Source organism: Vicia villosa, linkage group LG4, assembly GCF_029867415.1.
Source record: "Vicia villosa cultivar HV-30 ecotype Madison, WI linkage group LG4, Vvil1.0, whole genome shotgun sequence".
NCBI classification, from domain to species: domain Eukaryota; kingdom Viridiplantae; phylum Streptophyta; class Magnoliopsida; order Fabales; family Fabaceae; genus Vicia; species Vicia villosa.
Genome location: NC_081183.1, coordinates 43,915,883 through 43,939,323, shown reverse-complemented (window position 1 = coordinate 43,939,323; position 23,441 = coordinate 43,915,883). Strand labels below are relative to the sequence as shown.

At 34.7% G+C, this 23,441-nt stretch overlaps 1 protein-coding gene across 1 annotated transcript; it reads left to right on the top strand.

The window, feature by feature from the left end:
- The first annotated feature begins 790 nt into the window (after positions 1-790).
- Positions 791-6,100, top strand: LOC131597136 (uncharacterized). The gene is made up of 9 exons (XM_058869847.1): positions 791-901; positions 1,003-1,062; positions 1,151-1,219; positions 2,251-2,719; positions 2,819-3,245; positions 3,327-4,243; positions 4,331-5,533; positions 5,646-5,864; positions 5,916-6,100. The coding sequence occupies exons 1-9, from the start codon at positions 791-793 to the stop codon at positions 6,098-6,100; spliced, it is 3,660 nt and encodes a 1,219-aa protein (XP_058725830.1).
- Positions 6,101-23,441: the final 17,341 nt, after the last annotated feature.

The window sequence follows — 23,441 nt, the reverse complement described above, 5'->3', positions numbered from 1 at the left end:
GACAGTTTTCCGAAGGATTCCATTATTACGTTGTCTGGCCAGGAGGGTTCCAATTCACAGCTTTCAGCACAGAACTCTGAAAATCAACAGATGACTCCTGTACAGAAATTGCTTTCAAAGGCTATTGTAATGCCTATTGGGGATATTATAAAACTCAGAACTGTATGTTTGGAAGTTGTTGGCCATTTATTCTGATTTAGTATATATTTCCATTTTTCGTTGCATTTGACTGTGTATCGTATTATCTTTTGGTTCCATAATTGCAGATTACATTTTGTGCGACTGTGGGAGAAACTAAAATGCTGGTTGCCTCTCCGTATGGCTGGTATTATCGTGGTTGTCATGCTTGCTCATGTATTGCGCGTGGTGACAGAGCTCCGTTTGAGTGTGAGGCTGGACATTTCACTGAGGCAGAGATTTTTAGGTTAACATCCTTGTCACATGTTTTATGTTATTTCATTTATATGTGTGATTGTCAAGGTACTGAACATGACCTTTTTGAGTGCTCTATGTATACTGTGAATGTAGGTATAAGATTGAGATTGAGGTTACTCATGTCGGGAATAGCTGTAACTTTTTATTTTGGGACCGAGAGTGTGAGTTACTTTTGGGATTGTCTGCTTCTCAGCTGCGTCATACAATGATTAAGGTATTTCCGTTTACATACCGTTGGAAAAACATAGACAATTATGCCAGAGTTAACTGATCTTTGTCTTGCAATCTCCTACACGCTGGCATTCATGATCCCTTGGAATTCCCACTGGTATTGGATCAGATGTTGGATTGCAAGATGGCTTTCAAAGTTAAGTGGCAACCACGTTCGAAGAATGCCTCTGTCGTTATGCTATTGAAGAATGACCCTTTTGTGAAAGAGCTTGCTGATCAGTTTGACACAGATGAAGTATTTGAATTTAATCTTTGCACGTGTAATGCAACATAAAATCATTGTAAACTGACTTTGCGCATATTATGATTTTGTACTATCTTTCGAATGATTTGTAGATGAAACCAGCTGCTGTCGAAGCAATGACCACTGTTAGATCGGAACCTAATTTTGTTGTCGTAAGGACGTTTACTGTACTGAAATATACTCCACTTTTAATGTACTGTTGAATATTAATTTGGTGATGTTTCTTCACTTATGTATCAGGATCTTGATGTGAGTTCAACGCACAGCACAGATCCAGTTACTCCTACTGGAAAAAGACACTTTCCAGGCGTATCAAGCGAGTCAACAACCTCGGATGGCACGTGTGATGGAGAACTTTCATCAAACAAGTTAAAGAAAATTATAAAAATAGAGAAGATAGATTAGTAGTTCCTGCATAATTTTAAGTATGTTTGGGTGTGTTTTTGTTTTATGGTGTGGACTTGTAAGTCTGTTTCTTTTGATTTGGTAACAACTATGTAATTTAATTTCTGTTATGTTAATATAAGACTTTTCTGTTTTTCCTTAATCATCTATTCAATTGCTATGATATTCTTTGTTTTTTACTCATCTCCAATATCCAAACTAGCATTACATGCTATTGTAAAAACATATTGTCACAACTAATAACGACCACAATTTGCGATATTGGTTACGACTACACTGGTAAAAGACACATAAACCTTATTCAAGAGTTACTCATGTGAAAATGAACTTGCATTTTTACTGAGAAGTCCACAGAACTAGCATGCACCGACCAAATTCTCCGTTGAATGTCATAAACGTATTAAAAAGTTCCTAACATGAAATTGAACTTGCAATTATGCTGAGAAATCAACACAGCTAACCTGCCCTGACAAAATGCTCCGTTGAATGTTATAAATAATCAAAATTAATATAGCTGTGCATATGACATTGTATGTATTCTCTTCAAATTGTTGACATTTATCTAAGCACCTGTTGCAATTGGATTGAATGGGATCGCCTACTGAGTTAAATAAAGGTACACATAAGAGTTAGAAATATGTTAATGTCCATTCATGTTCTCATTAATAAGGACTGTTATAATAGGTAATATAAAGATTGTGCATAACATTTTGAAATTATAATGACAAGACCTTCCATTTGCATTGTATAAACTATATAGCAGATAATGCTTCACTTATTGCCTTATCCCAATGAACTTTCCAACATACCCCATTAATATTATATCTGTTTGTTTCATAACAGCTGTTATCACTTGAGTAATGTGAATCCATACAGTTTTATATTGTAGAATTCATACAGTTTATTATTGTAATTGGAATTGATCTAATTCGTAGCTAACTTTAGGAAATATGCTAGAAACTAATGAACAAACCAGTCATACTAACTCTTCTATTGCTAGACAAAGTAGAAGACTTAGAATGAAGGAGAAGAGAGATGCCCAATGCACTGAATCAGATCATTCTCGAAACTTGGTAGATAAAACTGATGTAAGTGATGCAAGGAAGAAAAGAAGGCTGATATTGCAAAATAAGAAATCATCATGTGGTCATCCTACCAGTGCCCCATCCCCAAGTATAGTCTCCCCAGTTTCTATTCCAAATGTAGAAGATAGAACTCATTCAATTGATGCTCGCAAGAAAAGAAGGCTTATATTAGAGAATAGAAAGTTTTCTGTCATACAACCTGAAACACAGTATTCCCAAGTGCCACTGTCTAACTCCGAGGATGAATGCAGCTCATCCAATACTTCTGACCCTGAAGATGATATGGAACATGCACCGTTAGCAGATTCAAATTTACAAGGTAATATTACAAAGACTAAACATTTCAACGGCATATCAAATTTTTAGATCACAAATGACAATATGATAATTTATAAATCTGTAGAATATTCTGATATAGGGGATCAAATATGGGAATGTACATATTGTCATGCACACATGTGGCTTCAAGAACGTGCCAGTAAAACCAAAAAGGGACATGTTCCCACATTCCATCGCTATTGTCGCGGTGGTAAAATTGTTGTACCTTTACTTGAAGAGGCACCTCCACTGTTGAGACATCTGCTGTTTAACAAAACATCTACCGAGAGCAAAAATTATCGAAATAATATTCGAACATACAACTCAATGTTTTCGTTTACTTCTCCTGGAATGAAATTTGACACCACATATTCAAAGAAAGGAGGACCACCAACTTTGAGACTGCACGGTCAAACCTGTCATCGAATAGGTTCTCTACTACCAGAAAATGGAGACCGTCCGCAATATGCTCAGCTATATATTTATGACACAGATAATGAAGTTACTAATAGAATGAAGTGTTTCAGGTATTTCTAATATTCCACAAATAGTTCAGGTCTTCGTGATCATTACCTATATTTATTTTTAACGTTGCATAAAATGCGCAGAGACAATACTGAAATTGACGAGAACACTGTTCATAATTTGAAGATCATGTTAGATGAGTTCAATATTCATGCAAAAGTCTTTAGAATGGCGAGGGATGTCCTGGAAGATAATGCATTCTTAGACTTAAAACTGAGGGTTATATGTGATAGACCTGAGGACGGACGCGTGTATAACAGACCAACGGTTTCAGAAGTTGCTGCACTAATTGTGGGAGACATTGATTCTGCTTGTAATAGGGACATTATTATTCAAGCACGCAACGGTGGTTTGCAACGTATTGATGAGTTTCATCCAGCATATTTGGCATATCAATACCCTCTCATATTTGCGTATGGTGAAGATGGTTATAGGAAAAATATATTGCATAGATATCGCCATGAAACTGAGGTTACCCGACAAAATCGTCAGAGCATCAAGGACTGGCTTTCATACAGGTTACAAGACCGTAGCGAGGAGGCAAAAACTTTGCTACACTCACGGCGTCTATTTCAACAGTTCTTGGTCGATGGTTATTGTATGATGGAATCTGAAAGGCTGAACTGGATGCGAAATAATCAATCAAAATTAAGAGTGGGAAAAAATAACAGGTTGACAGATGAATGCAATAACGATGATGGCAGACAACAACAAAAGCGGGGAAAGCGAGTTGTCTTGCCTTCATCTTTTGTTGGGGGAAAAAGATATATGGATCAACTGTATTTTGACGGAATGGCAATTTCAAGTAGATTGGGTTTTCCAGACCTATTCATTACATTTACTTGCAATCCAACATGGCCAGAAATTATCCGTGCCTTGTCCGAAACTGGATTACAACCACACGATCGACCCGATATTATTACTAAAGTCTTCAAAATCAAATTTGACGAACTCATTGCAGATATAACAAAAAATCATGTTCTAGGGAAAGTTTTGGCCTGTAAGTATGCTTTTTTATGTTCTTTTAATAAATTAACCTCTTCTTCCGAAATTGAAATTACATATTAACTAACTGGTACATTTATAGTTATGTACACTATTGAATTTCAGAAGAGGGGATTGCCACACACACATATTTTGATTTTCTTACATCCTCAGAGCAAATACCCCACACCATCTGACATTGACAACATCATCTGTGCTGAAATACCAGACCCTGCTGTTCATCCGAGGTTGTATGCGTTGGTTAAGTCTAACATGATGCACGGCCCATGTGGAGTGGCGCGCACGACATCAACCTGTATGAAAAATGGTAAATGCTCTAAATACTTCCCAAAGAAGTTTAACGAGGAAACTATTGTTGATGCAGAAGGTTATCCCCTCTATAGGAGAAGATCAAAAACCCACGTTATTGAAAAAAATGGTATCACATTGGACAACCGTCATGTGGTACCTTATAACAAAAGATTTCTCCTCAAATATAACGCACATATAAACATGGAATGGTGTAACCAGAGCACTTCAATCAAATATCTTTTCAAATACATTAGCAAAGGCTATGACAGAATAACAGCTTCGGTGTCAACCAACAAAAATGAACCGGTTGATGAAATAAAACAATACTTAGATTGCAGATATATCTCACCATGTGAAGCATGCTGGAGAATTTACTCCTTTCACATTCATGGTAGAAGACCGGCAGTTGAACGTATGTTTTATCACTTGGTAGGCGAAAAGGCTGTTTACTACACTGATCACGATCGAATGGAAAATGTTTTGGAGAATGCAAGTGTTACTGATTCCATGTTTACTGGTTGGCTATCTGCCAACTCAAAGTATACGGAGGCACAGTCACTCACTTATGGTCAATTTGTATCTAAGTTTCTTTACCACAAAAAAGAAAGGGAGTGGAGGCCCCGCAAAAAGGGAATCACCATTGGAAGATTGATATGGGTTCCACCAGCAACAGGCGAACTTTTTTACCTGCGGATGATGTTGACGGTAGTCAAGGGGCCCAAAAGTTATGAAGAAATTCGCAAGGTCGGTAATACCCAGTATGAAACATTTAGAGATGCATGCTTTGCCATGGGATTTCTAGAAGATGACAAAGAATATATTGGTGCACTCAAAGAGGCCAGTGAATGGGGCTCTGGACATTTTGTCCGAAAACTATTTGTGGCGATGCTATTGTCAGGTGCTGTTAATCGCCCAGCACACGTTTGGAAGGAATCATGGCAGCTGTTATCTGATGATGTCCTACATGCTCAAAGGCAATTGGCTTTAAATACAAGTTTTTAAGAGTTTAAATTTAAACAATATATACTAAATTATTGTTGCAGTTACATTATCTATCACTCTATTAGCCAATGCATAATTTTCTTATTTATAATGTTGAAAAACAGAATTGGTTCTCACAGATGCCGAATTGCAACATTTGACCCTGATTGAAATAGAAAAACTGCTTCAAGAAAATAAAAGGACACTAAAAGATTTCAAACCAATCCCTTATCCAGATGGATATGTTCTGCAACAATTAGGTAATAGACTGATATATGACGAACGCAATTATAGCATTGCCAAAACAAAGACAGAATTCACAAATCTCTTTCGTGGACTTACAGGTAAACCATTGAAATTATTATTAACTAAATTTTATAATACTATATCGTTAGTTATGCTATTGAAGAAAAACAATTTTGTGAAAGACCTTACTGATAACCTTGACCCAGATGAACAGACAGCCATGTATCAAAAAATTATGCGCGCAGTTGAGTCTCAGAATGGTGCAGTCTTCTTCCTACATGGTTACAGTGGAATCGGTAAGACATACATGTGGAGAACACTGGCGGCAGCATAAAGGTCGAAGCATGATATATGTCTGACAGTCGCAACCAGTGGTATAGCGTCATTATTGTTGTTGCCAAGAGGTCGAACTGCACATTCAAAATTTAAGATACCAGTGCCAACGCTCGATAATTCTACTTGCAAAATTGAGTACAATGATGATGTGGGAGACCTACTTAGACAAACTAAACTAATTATTTGGGATGAGGCTCCAATGGCACACAAGCATACTTTTGAGGCACTTGATAGAATGCTCAGAGACGTAATGTCTAAATACGGTAACTCAAACGAGATGTTTGGTGGAAAAGTTGTTGTGTTTGGAGGTGATTTCAGGCAGATTTTACCTGTTGTCCCTCGAGGAAGCCGTTTGGATATTGTACATTCTGCCATAAATGCGTCTTACATATGGAATTCTGTTCAAGTGTTAACATTAACCAAAAACATGCGGCTCCAATCTGGACCGACCGAAGATGATAAAGATGAAATGCGACAGTTTTCTGAATGGTTGTTAAGAATTGGCGAAGGAAAAGTATCTGAGCCCAATGACGGTGTTACAGATTTTGAAATTCCACCTGACCTGTTGATAACACAGTTCGAAGACCCAATCGTCGCCATTGTTGATGCTACATATCCTGACTTAATTCACAATTTTCATTCAATCCAATACCTTAAGGGTCGAGCAATTCTGGCTTCAACATTAGAAATTGTGGAACAAATAAACAATCATATCCTTGACTTAATCCCTGGTCTACAACTCTCTCACTACCCTTTACGAAAAACAACTTTTCATATTAATTTCACTTAACTCATTATATTCTTCATACAGGAGACATGCGGGATTACTACAGCTCCAATACTGTTGATAAGTCCGAAATCAATGACGACACAGTGGTAAATATCCTAACTCCATAATTTCTCAGTTCCCTACGTACATCTGGTTTGCCTACCCATCATTTAAAGTTAAAGGTTGGAACACCAATTATGCTCATGAGGAATATTAATCAGTCAGAAGGACTATGTAATGGAACAAGGTTGATAGTAACAAAATTAGGGACACATGTTATTGAAGCTTCGATAATAGCTGGAAAGAACTGTGGCAATCGGGTGTACATCCCACGAATGGATATGGCACCTTCCCAATTCCCATGGCCGTTCAAGCTCAACAGAAGACATTTCCCCATTATAGTGTCATATGCCATGACAATTAACAAATCCCAAGGACAGTCTTTGGATACTGTTGGTCTATACCTACCAAGGGATGTTTTTACACATGGACAAATATATGTTGCACTATCAAGAGTGACAACAAAACAAGGAATCAAGATATTTATACATGATCAACATGCAAAAGTTAAAACAACAACTACAAATGTAGTTTACAAGGAGATCTTTGACAATATATAATTCCTATATTTGTTGCTTTTATTATACTGATTGTTAAATTTAAATCCCTTTTAAGGTTTACTGACAGATCGACACTAAAAAACTTCAAAAGCAATTATAGTGATAGCTGCCAGTTACTGCAATATACTATCCGGGAAACCTATAAACGTAACATATTGCGCAATGACATCGGACATCAACTCTAAATACAATATATTCACCGGCATCGATTTTATGACATCTACAAAACATATCCCACCAAAGACCTAACTCAGTATTGTAAGGATCATGAATGTTTGACAGTTTCATTGTTGTGGACATACCGTTGTCCCCACACAAAACAAGGGCTTCATACCCACAACTTCCCAAGATTCTTGCAGTATTTAACCCCAACTTCTGCAATACAAACACAAACTGTTAAATCACACAATTACTTCATTAAACCTTAACCCAAAAAACTGAAAAGTATTAGAATAAGTTACTAAACTAATTTTCCATCATTTAATGATGACTGAGAAACTGTAACAACAAACGAATGAATGTTATCATCAAATGTGTATCGGCTGTGAAAGTACGGTAAATCCACCCAATCTCCCACTTCTTTAAACTAGTTTATTCCAAAATTATTGTCCCCATAATAACCAAATTCAACAATAACGCCCACAGGAAAAGCATAATATGCTTCTAACAAGCACCAACCACTTATTATCATCGGATGATCGCCAACTTTATTAAAGATCAACTCATGGTGGACACCTTGGTTGTTGAGCACTGTCCAAACTTTGTTTAATTCGTCATTGTAATTCAGTGTGAATTCTGGATCAATTTCAGGATACATCTTGAAATTTACAATAATTAATTTATGAGTCGAGACAATTTTAACATAATAAACAACATAATACCAATACTTAATTACACAAGAAACTGCTGTACATACCTGTGAACATACTTTCGCAATTAAAAAACAGTCAATCTGTCTGGAATGAATGAGAGTTCCTGTTTTATCCATTTAGTAGAAACCAAAGACACAACTTGTGTTTGTATGATACTCAAAACAATGCAAACTATACCTGTTTCAAGGCGGTTTTTGGTCTTTTATATAACAACAAACATATATGGTATCAATATTGTAACATTCACATTTAATTTCGGTTATAAAGATTCATTAAAAACTATCTTATAAAACACATCTATTAATATAATAACCACACAATAAACTTAATATTACATATAAAATATTATAGGACTAATCCAACAACTTACATGAAACATAAAGATACGTCTTAAAATTCCATCAAACATAAAACAACCACAGCCCCACCACTAATACATAACTATTGTCACACCATCATTACTAAAACTATCATTACATAACACACTCATATTTCAACTGCATTATCCACAACGAGATCGGTTGACCACTGCCACAGCTACCATTTGTGTTCCAGGTTGCACTGATGAACAAGGTTTATCGCATATTACAAACCTCAGCCGGTCACCATCTTGAATGCCTCCTTCCTTAACAAAATCGCACCAACCCTTCCAAAGATATCTCTCAACTCCATACTCCCTCTTGGAATAATGAAGCTCACACTTGAATACCCTTTTGAAGTCAGAATCACGAAACAAGACGCGCGTATAGCGCTTGTCCAAGCAGTTGCGGACGACTTCTTGAGGAAATTGCTGCAACAATAGCATGTAATATATCATCTTTAACCATACAACTTAAATACAAGTAGGGGAAATTAAAAAAAAAAAGAGTCTTTGAAAAAACTTAACCCAAACATAACTAACTTAATATACTTACAAGCACATTTTCAGAAGCTACTTTGACAGAATCAATAACCTTACACCAGGAATAGTATTTGTATCCATCCTCTTCCTTCGTATCAATGGATTCCACCCTTCTGTTCCTCTTTTCTTTTGTAATCGTAATAGGAGAAGACCTCCTGTTAGCCACATCTCCACTCCCCAAACTGTTATCATGTTTCCCATCAATCAAACTTTCAACCACAACCTCTTTCCCAGTTATTTGACTCCATAAACGAGCACTTCTTCTAGGACCACTGCCAGACGTCACATTAACCTCACTCCCAATGTTCAGCAATTCCCAACTTCTTTTCCATTCTTTCTGAATCCGCCTCTCCTCCAACACCCTCTTTATGCGATATTCATTTTTGAGCATATCCCATGTTTCATCAAATTTCATCTTCCCTGCATTCCTGCTGAACAAAGACTAATCAGAATCAGTATATAATTTCGAATAAAACATGAATCAACGATTGAACATGCAAAAAGAAATAACAGAACGTGTATCAACATTAGCTGATTATCCCGTCTACATTACAAATCAAATTTACACGCAGGAAATCACCTTCCACTAGAAATCATTGAACTGTTATCCCCCATTTCACTAATTCCTCAACCAAACTTCTAAAAAACTAGGCGTAAAATCTTTGAGGGCATAAACCTTATATTAAAAAGTGAAACAACGTAACGTATAGAAACAAACACAACGTTTCCTACTTCATGTGCAGTAATATATTACTCTATTCATCACTAATGACACTAAAAGCCCATTACTACTCACACATGACCATTCCTCTATTACAGCCACCAAAATACTTAATGTCATAATTCTCTTCAATAGAAAATTAATTCCAAACGTTAAACGTTATGTTAAAACTAATAAACAAACCTAATAAATAACTACAACAATATAAAAAACTTTACAACATAAAAATAAGTCCCAAACGAACAAATTGTGTTTCCGCTATTAGATGTAATAGTATTATTAGAACTTCTTTTTATATTAATCAAGAACACTAATCTATCGGAACTTCAGCAAATAATATAATAATTCATTCAAAACATAAACACTACCATAACGATAACACACCTATCTTATCATTTAATACATAAAAAAACTTAATTCACAATTGTTATATGATTGTTCACTGGAAGATCCAAAAAACCAGAAACTTACCCTCTATCCCACCAAAAATTAACAACAATAAAACCAACCATACTGTTCGGGCAATACATATTACCAAAAAAATAAACACAGTCAACATTACAAGTCCAAATCCAAAATGCCCTACCCCTTGACCAACGTAACATATAGCCGTCTCGAAGGATTCTCTATGGTGATCCAAAAGGTATCTCCAGTTCGGACATCCCTATCCTTCACATACTCGTGCCATCCTCCACCCATAAATTTTTCCCTCTTAAACGGCTTTTCGTTACGCATTGGCCAGCCAATCTCCACATAATAACTCCTCCGAGTATCTTCATCTATAAGCTCAATGCCTCTTTGATTCCACAGCAAATAGTGTTTTGAAACACAGGAAGGAAAAGAATGCAACGAAAACATATAATAGTATAATCATTGACCCTATCCATTATATCATAACACATAAAAACTCACAGTACTAAAGTATTACCTGCACATTAGTCTGCATGCTCTGTCCGTCTATAACCTCAACCTTCCAACTGTGGTAAAAATCATATCCTTCATCCCCTAACTCATCACTCCCCGAATCAGAGCTACGGCCATCGACACAAGGATCCTTCAATAAATGTACAACTTTCATCTGATTTACACTATATTTTTCAAACAGACCTTCATACTCCTCATCTGAGCTAACATATCTGGAGTATCATCAAAAACATTAATGGCGGTCTTTCAAATACACAAAATAAATGTACTAAACAGAATACTTACACAAATTTAGCCTTCCTCGATTTGGGCTTCAACGCAATGTCATCAACGCCATCATTAGATGAGAAACTGCATGCATACCGAAAATTATTAGCAATGTGATTCAGGCAAGGGGATAATCGGTTAATCTACAAAAACAACAAAACCACACAAATGGGTACCCAACAAAAATCGAGAACCAAAACACACATGCAAGAAGAAAGACGAAGTGTCACTGTTAGAAATGGAAAAAAACCATAGAAGTACCTTTCATCTTCAACTATGTGGTCGGACCTACCCATTGTCGTGCTCTGCGAAGTAGTAACTAAAACGGTTCCAAAATGACAAACAACCTAGGAACCTTCTGTTTCGGAAGTACTTCTAAAGTCTGTAAACAAAAGAGACAAAATTCAGTGTACCACTACTGACTCTTTGTATCCTATTATGTTTCCAAAAAGTTTCTATAACTGTTGGGATTCATTAAATATATCTTTTAACAATTATAACACACGTGATATATTTGTTATGCATGAACCCTTAATCATGTAGTACCTTATGCATTCCATTTTATTAAATAGTATAAATACAACATAGTTACATTTTGGGTACACAAATTAATAATTTACACAATAAATTATTATTAACAGGATTAAATACAATTCAAAAAAATGGAAGCTTAAGAGGTATGCATAATCCAAATATATTCAAATAAATATTTATGAAAACATCAAAAATATTGACAAAAATTTATGGTAGACAAAGAACTATTAGTTGACCCAAATGACACGGCACCAACACGTACCCGTGCGCATGCACGGATATCGCACTAGTTATTTTCAATAATATCAATTTCTCTAATTAATTTTTCTCATTATCTCTTTTTTAACCAAAAGCGAGTCACATTAACAAATACATCACAATTTATTAAAACGTACTTATCCATGTGAAGCTAATTTAAAAAAACCCAACTTAATTAAGAACGCCGCAATAAATTAATTTTTTTAAACATCGAATTTATTTTTACATAGTAGTGAGTATCAAATAGGTAAAAATAGTGGATTTTTTTGGGTACTTAAAACAGTGGGTATTGAAAAGTTAAAATAGTTTATATATTTGAAATAAGGGAAAGAATAAGAAAAAAATTAATGTTTTGCTACGATGATTAATTCTTTAAACTTTGTTGAAGTTTAAATATTTTATTGTCGGCTATTATGTGTTTTTTAATTAGTTCTTGCAATAAAAAATCACTTTTATCATTTATATTATACATATTTAATTAAATGAAATTTTGATAAAAATAAATATGATATTGTATCTATCTTGAAATATAATAATGAAGGCATCATGAATATAAAGATTTATGTTATTTTATCCTTTCATTGATATAGGTCAATATAAGTGATTTACCTTTTTTTTAACAATAATAAATTAATGGATATTTTTTATTAATTCAATTTTCAAATAATATTAGAATCACGCTTTAAAAGTTAATTATAGTGAAATATAATCTAAAATTTTAGTAATTTATAATTTATAATTTTGTAATGTTCAATTTTTTTATAACAACATTATATATAAAGAAAATATTTAAACTTTATTAAATTAAATTCTTTATTGCAAAGTGTGTTTATTATTACTTTTTTTTACCTTGACAACATAAAAGCTAGCACGAAAGAGTAAGGATATGTTAAATTAGAATTAATTCATGAGCATATTATATTTCAAAGGGAACAAAATAGCGAGTAATTTTTTTCGGATTAGGTCCACCACTAAACTATATATCATTGATATAGGCAAGTTAAATTAAAGATATATTTGGTTTCTACTCCAATAAATTTATTTAAAGAATAAAGTGTACTGTCCAAATTCATAGTCATAATTATTGCACGATTAATATGACTTTTTATCATGCATTTGAAATTTTGTTACCTAAATTATATAAAGTGAGCTGTTTGCAAAGAAAAGAATAAAGTTTGAATGAGAATAAAGTTTGTCTCCAAAAAAGTTTGAATGAGAATAAAGTTTGTCTCCCAAAAAAGTTTGAAACGCATGGGAAAGAGAAAACCAGTAAATAAAAAGTAGGATTAAAATTGTTTATATGTTGTCAAGATTTGATTGGATGAAAAGGTTTGATTGAGTTTTTGCACGCCAATTTATTGATTAGGTAATTTCAATTAGCCCTAAAAATGTTAACAATGTCTTCTACATTCAGTAAGAGGAAAAAAGGATTAAAAATTAGGATTAGAACGGTACAGATCCTGTCTATTTCTAATTTTAACCATTTAAATTTTAAACAAAGAGAAAAAAACAATTTCAATTAAAGAAAAGAATTGAACAAATAAATAAAATCACAAAATTCATTCTTAATGTAAACAGAAGAAAACATACCTTAAGAATAAGATTTGTAGCAAAATCTTTCTTGTCAATTTACTAGAAAATACAATAAATTAATTAAAATAAAAACAAATAAAAAGTAAAAATAGAAAGAAATCGTACCTATTTTATAATTTTTAATATTTAAAAAAGTTATAATTACCTATTTTATTAATTTTTAATATTTTTAATTTTTAAAATTTTATTCTTTCCATAACAAATTATAAATAAATTTGATAATTTTAATATATTTAACCATTAATACATCTAATCCATATATAGATTATATAAATACTATTTTTTAAATTTGCTTGATCTACATACTTGGCTATTCTTTTTAGCCTTTCATTATAGACTATTTTTTTTTAATTTAGAAAATGCAAACGAGTGCCCGTTGAGAGGTTAAAAAAATAAGTTGAACACTAATAAAAAGATTAAAAAAATAAATTTTAAAATCAGAATATATGTATTCAATACATTAAAAATATTTTAATTAACTTTTAGGCATATTTAATATATTGAATCGATAATATTTTTTTTATTTGAAAAGTTTAGTTAGTGTGCCGAGCATTAATTAGCGTGACACTTTTTATTACTTCTGAAACTTCAACTTCAAAAACATATTTATTTATTTTTTCTCTTTTTTGGAAAATTTTAAATATCAATCAAATAGCCTAAAATACTAAAGCTTTATTTTGTTAGTAGAATTTCACACCTCGTTTAATTGTTTTAATATGTATTGAAATTTATTTTTCATTTATAAAATTGTATACTCTCTAAGGGAACAATGTATACATTTTTAATAATAAGCTAGCTAGGCTCTTCTTATTTTCTTATCAAATTGTTGACACTTTTTATTTAAAAAATATTTAAAATGTTTTTAAAACTAATTTAATAATTTTACTATTATTTTATCGAGTAAAATATAAATGTAAGTTATTTAAAGACAAATAAAATAAATTTGATGTTTAACTCAAATTTAAATTTATTTATTAAAGTAAAGCACGTTTGGACGAATGGTAATTTGAGTATATAATATCACTTTGAGTTGGGAACAATTGAATACAACCAGATTGCTACTAACATTAGACATACACCCTTTAAATCATTTAAAGTTACTTTAACTATTTTTAGATATTTTTGACACATGACCATTGACCACTATGTTGGATAATTAGTAAGATAGTGGTACCTTTTAAAAAGAAGAAATCACTACAAGTTAGAAAATCTGAAAACAAACAATCGCCAATTTATGCCTAAATTACTGGTACCTGTCTGCTCTTTATATATTGTTATTAAATCAGTTGCTTCTCTCGATTCACGAACTCTATTTTCCATACTATTACAATGAGACATCAGCATTATTTCTGTCTAAATCACTATCTCTTTGCTCTTTATATATATATATATATATATATATATATATATATATATATATATATATATATATATATATATATATATATATATATATATTTTATTATGTATTAAGATGAATTTTTATCTACTTAACATAAAAAATTTGGTGTAGTTGCCTTAGTGTAATATGCATTAAAATCAACTAAAGTGTATCATTAAATAATTAGTTAAAGATGATAAAATATTAAATGATGTTATATAATTGTTTAAATGTACACTATCTAACATTTTTTAATGGGTAGAGAAGTTGTCCCCATTTATTAAATCATGTTAAAATTATGTATTAATTTTATAATAAATAATTATGCTTATAGAAATATAATCTTGAAATTCATAAATTCAATTTCAAAATTTTTGACTTTATTAAAATAAAAGATTTATTTTACCTTTTTTAATATGTATTTTTTTTTTAATAGGCAATTGATTAATAAAGCTCGCACTAGGGGTGCAACCCTTACAAACAGAGGATCCTAGAGAATGATTGCATCGGATAAAGGAAGTTTAAACCAATCGTAGTAATTGGATCTAAACTTAGAATATCCGTTAGATAACCATCTCCAAGAAAGAAAATTAATATTAGAACAAACAACATCAAAACAAAAATGTCTCCCATCAAGGATAATAGCATTCCGCATGATCCAAAGACACCAAACCGTAGATAGCCACACCACATTGATCTTAGCCTTTCTATTATTGTTCTTCACCTTTTCTTGTAAAATCTCAAAATCAAGGAACTCCTCTATGGTGATCGCCTCTGGTATGCCAAGCCACTCGAACATTCGTTTCCAAATCTCTTTCGCCCTTTGACAATTCAAAAGAGATGAAAAGAAGTTTCAACATGGACACCACAAAACTCACAATCCAGGTTAGACAAATTAGAGACTCCTCTTAACAATAAAAGATCTTTAGACGGTAGTCGATCGACAAAAAATCTCCAAGAAAATAACTTTATCTTTGGCGGTAAAAGAATGCTCCACATAACTTTCAAAGAACGAATCACACCAAAATCCCAAGCTAAAGGTTTAGAGTTATTTATAATCCACGAAATGCCCGCTACCGTAAACTCCTTATCCGAATTAAAGAACCAACCGTAAGAGTCACTCGCACCTTCACTCGGAATGTGACCCTCCACTTGCTCACGAAACCGGATCCAACACGGCAAAAAGACCGCTGCTGCCCCCATAGCCGAAACACTACCGTCTCCCCGGGAAAAAAGAGCTTGAACGTCCCACACATGTCTTCCGTCATCCCAATTCAATATCTCCGCTACCGAGCAATATTTCTTAATAGATAAGTCATACAAATCCGGGAAAGAAAAGCGAAGGGGTTTGTCTCCCACCCACATGGTATGCCAAAAAAGAGTATCCTTCCCATTCATGCAACTACTTTTGAAACACCCGGAAAAACCAAACTCCACATGATCATCTAGCAAATTGATCTTACATAAATCCCTCCACCAAATCGAATCATCGCTACTAATCAAATCACCACTAGAGACTTGCATTTTTAATTTTGGGCTAACATACCTCGCTTTAAGAAAACTACTCCATATAGCATTATCATCGTTTAAAATTATCCACTTCCACTTCAAAAGTAAAGCTTTATTATTCTCCTTGATATCTCTAACCCCCAATCCTCCTTTCTCCTTAGGCCTACAAACGACATCCCACCTCACCCAATGGATGCTCCTTTTTTCCACATTACCTCTCCAAAGAAATTCACTTTGAAGCCTTCTAATCTCTTTGGCAATGATTCCCGAAACTTTGAAGAAAGAAAGATTAAAAATGGGAATTGAATTCAAGACCGAATTAATAAGGGTAAGTCTTCCTCCCATTGAAATATTCCTACCCTTCCACAAAGAGAGGCGCCCTTTTATCTTATTAACAACTTCCGTCCACACTTTCTTTTTTCTAGGACTCTCCCCCACCATGATTCCTAAAAATTTGAGAGGAAGCGTACCTTTCTTGCAAGCAAGAAACTTCGTGGCGGCATTGAGATACCAATCACCCACATTAACACCTAAGATGTTGCTTTTAGAAAAATTAATCTTGAACCCGGACACCAATTCAAACCCTCTCAACAAAACTTTTAGATTCCAAATGTTGTCACAAGAAGCTTCTCCTAACAAAATGGTGTCATCCGCGAATTGGAGAATGTCCACGAACTCACCTTCCCCATACTTGAAAGGTTTGAATTTACCCAACTCGACCGACCTTTTCACGAGAGCGGTTAAACCCTCCATGGCAATAACAAAAAGAAACGGAGACAAAGGATCGCCTTGCCTAAGACCCCTATGCACCTTGAATTCTTTAGTAGCACTTCCGTTAACCAAAACGGACATATGGTTACTAAAAATGCAAGCTTCCATCCACCTCATCCATCTCTCTCCAAAACCCATCAAAGACATATTATCTCTAAGGTATTGCCAAGAAACGGAATCATAAGCCTTTTCGAAATCCACCTTTAGCAAAAGACAACTTCTTTTCTTCCTCTTCGACCAATCTAGAATCTCATTCACGAAAAGAACCCCGTCCATCAAGTTTCTACCCGGAACAAAGGCGGTTTGGTTGGATGAAACAAAACCTCCTATAACCTCTTTCAATCTAGCCGCCAACAACTTAGCAATAATTTTGTAAATACTACCCACCAAACAAATGGGGCGGTACTCACCTAAGGATTGGGGATTAACAACTTTGGGAATCAAAGCAAGAAAAGACGACGTAACCGATTTCACAAGAGAGCATTTGCTATGAAAATCATTGCACATCTTCACCACATCTTCCCGGATCACCATCCAAAACCTCTTATAGAACTCCAAAGAGAAACCATCCGGTCCCGCACTTTTATTACCGTCACACGACCAAATAGCTACCTTCACTTCCTCCTCCGTGAAAGGACGTTCAATACTAAAAGCCTCCCTCTCATGTAGTTTCTTCAAACCCAAATCCCCAAAAGACGGCCTTCTCTCAAAGTCTTCATCAAAAAAAGACTTAAAAAAATCATGAACATAGTCTTTAATCTCCACCACGTTCTCCAACACTCCTCTATTAGAGGAAAGAGAACATAAAGCATTCCTCCTTCTTCTAGCTTTAAGGGAATTATGGAAAAAACGCGTGTTACTATCACCATCGGATAACCACAATTGCCTCGACTTGAGACGGAGATAACCTTCCTTTTTGTAAAGGTTGTTCCAAAAATCAATAGCCGCCTTCGATCTTTGAAGAACAATCGCCTCCGGAACATTACCTGCAAAATGAGCAAACTTGTTATCTAAAAAGTGCATTTCTTTCCCCGCTTCTTCTATGTTGAGATCAATCCATCCGAAAATCTCTTTATTCCATATCCGAATTTTGTTTTTAATAGCTCTCAACTTCTCCACCAAGCAATAGTCCCCTCTTCCCTTCACCTCTAACTTTTTCCATTCCACCTCCACAAAATTAAAGAATTCTTCATGAGAAAACCAAAGATTGTTGAATCTAAAAGGTTTAGGTCCCCAATCTCTCTTGTTGTCTTTGATCCAAATGGGAGCATGATCTGAGACATCTCTTTCACCTATAGATTGACCTTCTACTTTCCAAACATCAACAAAAGAGTTGGATAATAGAAATCTATCTAATCTACTCAACGCCCTACCGCTTTTGTTGGACCAAGTGAACTTTCCTCCTATGGTAGGGGGATCCACCAAGTCCATGTCAACAATGAACTTATTGAAACCTTCTATCTCCCTCTTGTAGTTCTTATTAGAAATCCCAACTCTCTCTTCCAAAGACGAGACTATATTGAAATCACCTCCTAAACACCACATCCCGGCTACACTCTTTCTTTTGAGATCCACTAACTTCTTCCAAGAAGCCATTCTAATGTTGTGGTCACAAGAGGCATAAATATTAACAAAGTAAATTCTATTATTATCTTTTTCCACGCACACTCCTAAGAATCCTTCGCCCCGAAAGCTATAAAGCAAGCTGAAAAAATCTTTCTTCCACATTGTTAGAATTCCCCCCGATGCCCCTACCGCCTCCATATGGGACCATTCCACCAAATCGTTACCCCACAACTCCTCGGCATACTTATGGTGAAAAGCATTCAGTTTAGTTTCTTGAATAAAAGCTATGTCCGCCCTTCCCTTTTGGATGTTGAAACCAAATCTCCTCCTCTTCACTCTCTTACCACCACCTCTAATATTGAGATAGTAAATAATCATTTCAACCTATCAACATTCACCTTAGGGACTTCACCCCCTTTTACACCTCTAGACTCCATCTCCTCCAATATCTTGATAGGGTCGAAAAAAGCGGAAGAGTTTGAGATTCCCAAGTTGTTCATGGATTTCCACAACCCCTCCGAAGAGTTACCTAAATTTCTTTTAATAACTCTAGCATTGCAATTCATGATATCAGAATGAGTGAGCGAATCATTTGAAAGAGAAATCCCCACCGTACCGCCTCCATGAGTGTTGCCATTAGCATTTCCAGAGTTCATCGGAAATATCATCTCCGCAGGGTAAATATAGTTCTCCACTCTATCTCCTAAATCAAAAACCTTCCTCATATGCTTCCTAACTTTTTTTGAATTTTTCAGCCTTTTACACTGATCATCAAAACTTAAACCAACGAGGTCAACCGAATTCTCACTATCTGCATGCATGCATATTCCTTTCCCTTTAAAAATATACCCTTTGTCAACCTCCTTGGGTCCCACCACCTCCACCTCATTATTTTTTGATAAGTGTTCCATAAAGGGTAAAAAAGTCTCTTCCGCCTTCTTTTTAGGAATGAAAGGGACCGAACTTACAACCTCTTCCGGGTCCACTCTCAAAAAATTTAATGGGCCTAAAATTGTGGGCCCCTTAGATGAGATTAATTTATAATCCAAAATGGTGTCATCATCTTTACCGCTTCCCTCTGTTGCCTCCTCAAAACTACCTTCTTTCTTATTCGTCTCATTTATTGCTCCTTTGAATGAACACTCAACCCTAGAACAGTTATCACCATAAAAAGTCTCTACACGTTGCTCTTTCCTGCAATCAGAAAAACAGCCGCCCCTATCTTCCCCTAAAAACGAAACTCCCTTCTCTTCCAACCCTCCTTTCTGCGATTTGACCTCTATGAACCTGACACACCTCGAAAAGCCACCATCTACTTTTCCAGATCTCACGTCATCTATAGCCTCCTCTGCCGGTACTGCCTCTACCTCTCTCTCCGCCGTGGATTCGCCGTCTTCCTCCTCCTCCGAAGAAGACTCCGACCTAGCCCAAGAATCTGACTTGTCTCCGTCGCCGTACGAAATCTCTTCCTTCACCAAAATGTCGTACCCCACTCCATCCACAGATACCACTATTTTCCGATTTATAGTCTCCAAGAGCTTCGAGAAGATCATCAATCTGGTAATGTCCATCCTACTTTGTTTGCCCTCTAGACTTTCGCCGTTAGCCACCACCCCAATGTTAGATAGCACTAGATCGCAAAAACATTTGTTTCTCACAAAGCAAGGAATACCATAGATGGAAACCCAAACCGTTCTGAAGCACTCCGCATCTTGAGTCTGTCACTTCCTAACCTCCTTAAACCAGCTTGCCTTCCACTCTGTATTCTCAGAAATCAGCCTTACGATTTCCCCTTCGGTATCTTCTTCTAGCATACAGAGATTCGGCCCCAGAGGAGTTGCCGTCACGGAGAAAAAGCCTTCAGACCACAAGCTGTCGCACACACCATATGCCAACCCAGGCGACTTTTCAATGCCCACCCAAGCATTACGGTAACGAGCTTTCTCTTCTTTGTTGGAACTATAGGAGTAGGTTTTATTAATGGCCTCCTTTAAACTAACATCCCCAGGGTTTGAGACCAATATGTTCTTCAACGATGAAATGCCTTTCGATGAAGAATTTATCTTCAAAGAATCCGCATAAGAAACGCCCTGAGCCTTAAAAGCTCTGTTTGCAACCCCTCCCCCATTCTGTCCTCTGCTCTGATAATCGTTTCTAGCAACACCAACTGACCTGAGATTATCTTCCTTGGGCGCTGAACGATCCACCATAACTTTACCGTGAGCCTCTTTCCTTTTAAACCTTGAAACATTTGCCTTCAGTTTTCTCCCGTCAAGCCATAAGTTATCCAATTTGATTTCCAACGTCCTGATGTCTTCAACATTCGCAAACCTCACGAAACCATACTTTTCGCCTCTCCAATCCCTCTTAGCAGGTAAAACAATTTCGTCCACCGTCCCCAAATCTTGAACTCAAAGAACAAGTCACTAGCTCTCCATTTGTGGTCGAAATCCGTAATGAAAAACGAAGTTATCTCCCTAATGTCTCCTACAATGGTGTTTTTCATAATGTCCCATTTGAATCCTGAATTAACGTGTCTCCCTTTTCTGCTCACCCTTTGCCAACCTCCTTCAGTGATCCCTACTTTTGCAGCCATGTGAAAACCAGAAGAAAAAAACTAAACACTCTCACTGTTTCTCTCTCTAACTTTCTCACTCTACATAAGATTCTTTAATATGTATTTTTAATACACAAATTACATAGAATTGTGATCTAAATATAAATCATTTAAATTTAAGAGTGAATGTAATTATAAATTATTTTAAAATTTAGAATGAATTTAGTTGTAATTATAACTAGTAGGGATTCATTTTTTTTAAATTGTTAATTTATGAAATTTTGTACATTATTATATCTCTTTATTATTTATTTTTTATCTATTTTATAAATATCATTTTTTGCTTTTTATAGTATACTAAAATTTCACTTCATTAATTTGTCTTTTAGATTATCATTTAACAATAATTTTTTAATTTAAAAAAACTTATTTTTGTTAAATATTGTTCATATAAATTAAAATATCATAAATAAAAGTTGAAATAATATCAAATATAAATGTTGTATAAAAAATTTAAAGAATTTCTCTCATAACTAATCTAAAATAGAGAAAAGCTAACATGTGTCTCAAGGGCACAATTTAATAAGCTATTTATAGAAATATTTTATTGAAACATGTGCATTCAATGCCTCGAAACTTTAAATATGACTTTTTTACATTTAATTATATTTGACTTTTTTTAATTATAGTATCCTTAACATATGCCCTTAGGGCACATGTTAGCACATAACCCTCTAATAATATTCTTTCCTTGATATCATATAATATGAAAATGTATTATTTTCATTAAATATATAAGAGAAAAATAAATAAATTGATAAAGAAACAAAAATAAGAGAACCTGATATGGACATTACAAGTTTTTTTATACCTTTTGGGGTAATTAATATTCCAGCCATTTTCAACGATTACATGAACCGTGTATTCCAAGCATGTCTAGGTCAGTTTGTTATAATTTTTATAGATGACATCTCGATCCATTTTTTTACACCTCAAGAACACGAGGAGCATATCAGGATTGTAATTTCGATTTTGCGGGAGAATAAGCTTTTGGCAAAACTTAGTAAGTGTGAATTTTGGATATCAAAATTCAAGTTTCTTGGACATGTGATTTCTCAAGAAGATGTTGCAGTAGATCCTTCGAATTAATTTGGAGAGGCTTGAGAATACTTTGGAAGTTAGAAGCTTTTTGGAATTAGCAAGTTACTATCGAAGTTTCATCGTGGGTTTTTCTCAATTGACCTTACCTTTGACCAGACTCACCCTGATGGAAATTTTGTTTAGTAGGGACTCGGAGTGTAAGCGAAGTTACCAAAAGATGAAGAACAAGTTGACTACTGCTCCTGTTCTAATCATCTCAGATCCTACCCAAAAGTACGAGGTGTTATGTGATGCATCAAAGTTAGACTTATAATGTGTCTTAATTCCAAATGTTCAAGTAGTATTCTATGCATCTTATCAATTGATGACTCATGAAGAGAATTATCCGACACATGATATTGAGTTGGTAGTGATCGTCCTTGCACTCGAATTGTGGAGACATTAACTACATGGAGTACACCTCAAGATGTTAAGCAATCACAAAATTTTGAAAATACGTGTTTGACTATAAGGAGTTGAATATGCGATAGTGTAGGTGATTGGAATTCTTAAAGGATTATAATTTTGAATTGAAGTATCATCCCATAAAATCCAACATGGTGGTGGATTCCCTTAGCAAGAAAGAGGTGCATACAATAGAGTTGGTGTTCTTAAAGCATGATTTGATAAAAAATTAAGGAATCTTGATCTCCAATTTAAATGGATGTCGACGGCAATTCTACTCAATAATTTAAGCATCACAAGAGATTTGAGAGTGAGGATCAGTCAAGGCCAATTCTCTGATGCATGGTTGATATTAAGGGAGAACCAACCAGACTTCATCAAATCCACTGATTGAATTATCTTGTTCAAAAAGAGGATCTTGGCGCCTAAAGACTCAAAACTGAAGAAGATGATTTAGGAGGAGGCTCATAAAAGCAATTTTACCATTCACCATAGTTCTTTTAAGATGTATCAAGATATGAAGAGTAAATTTTGGTGGCCCGGAATAAAAA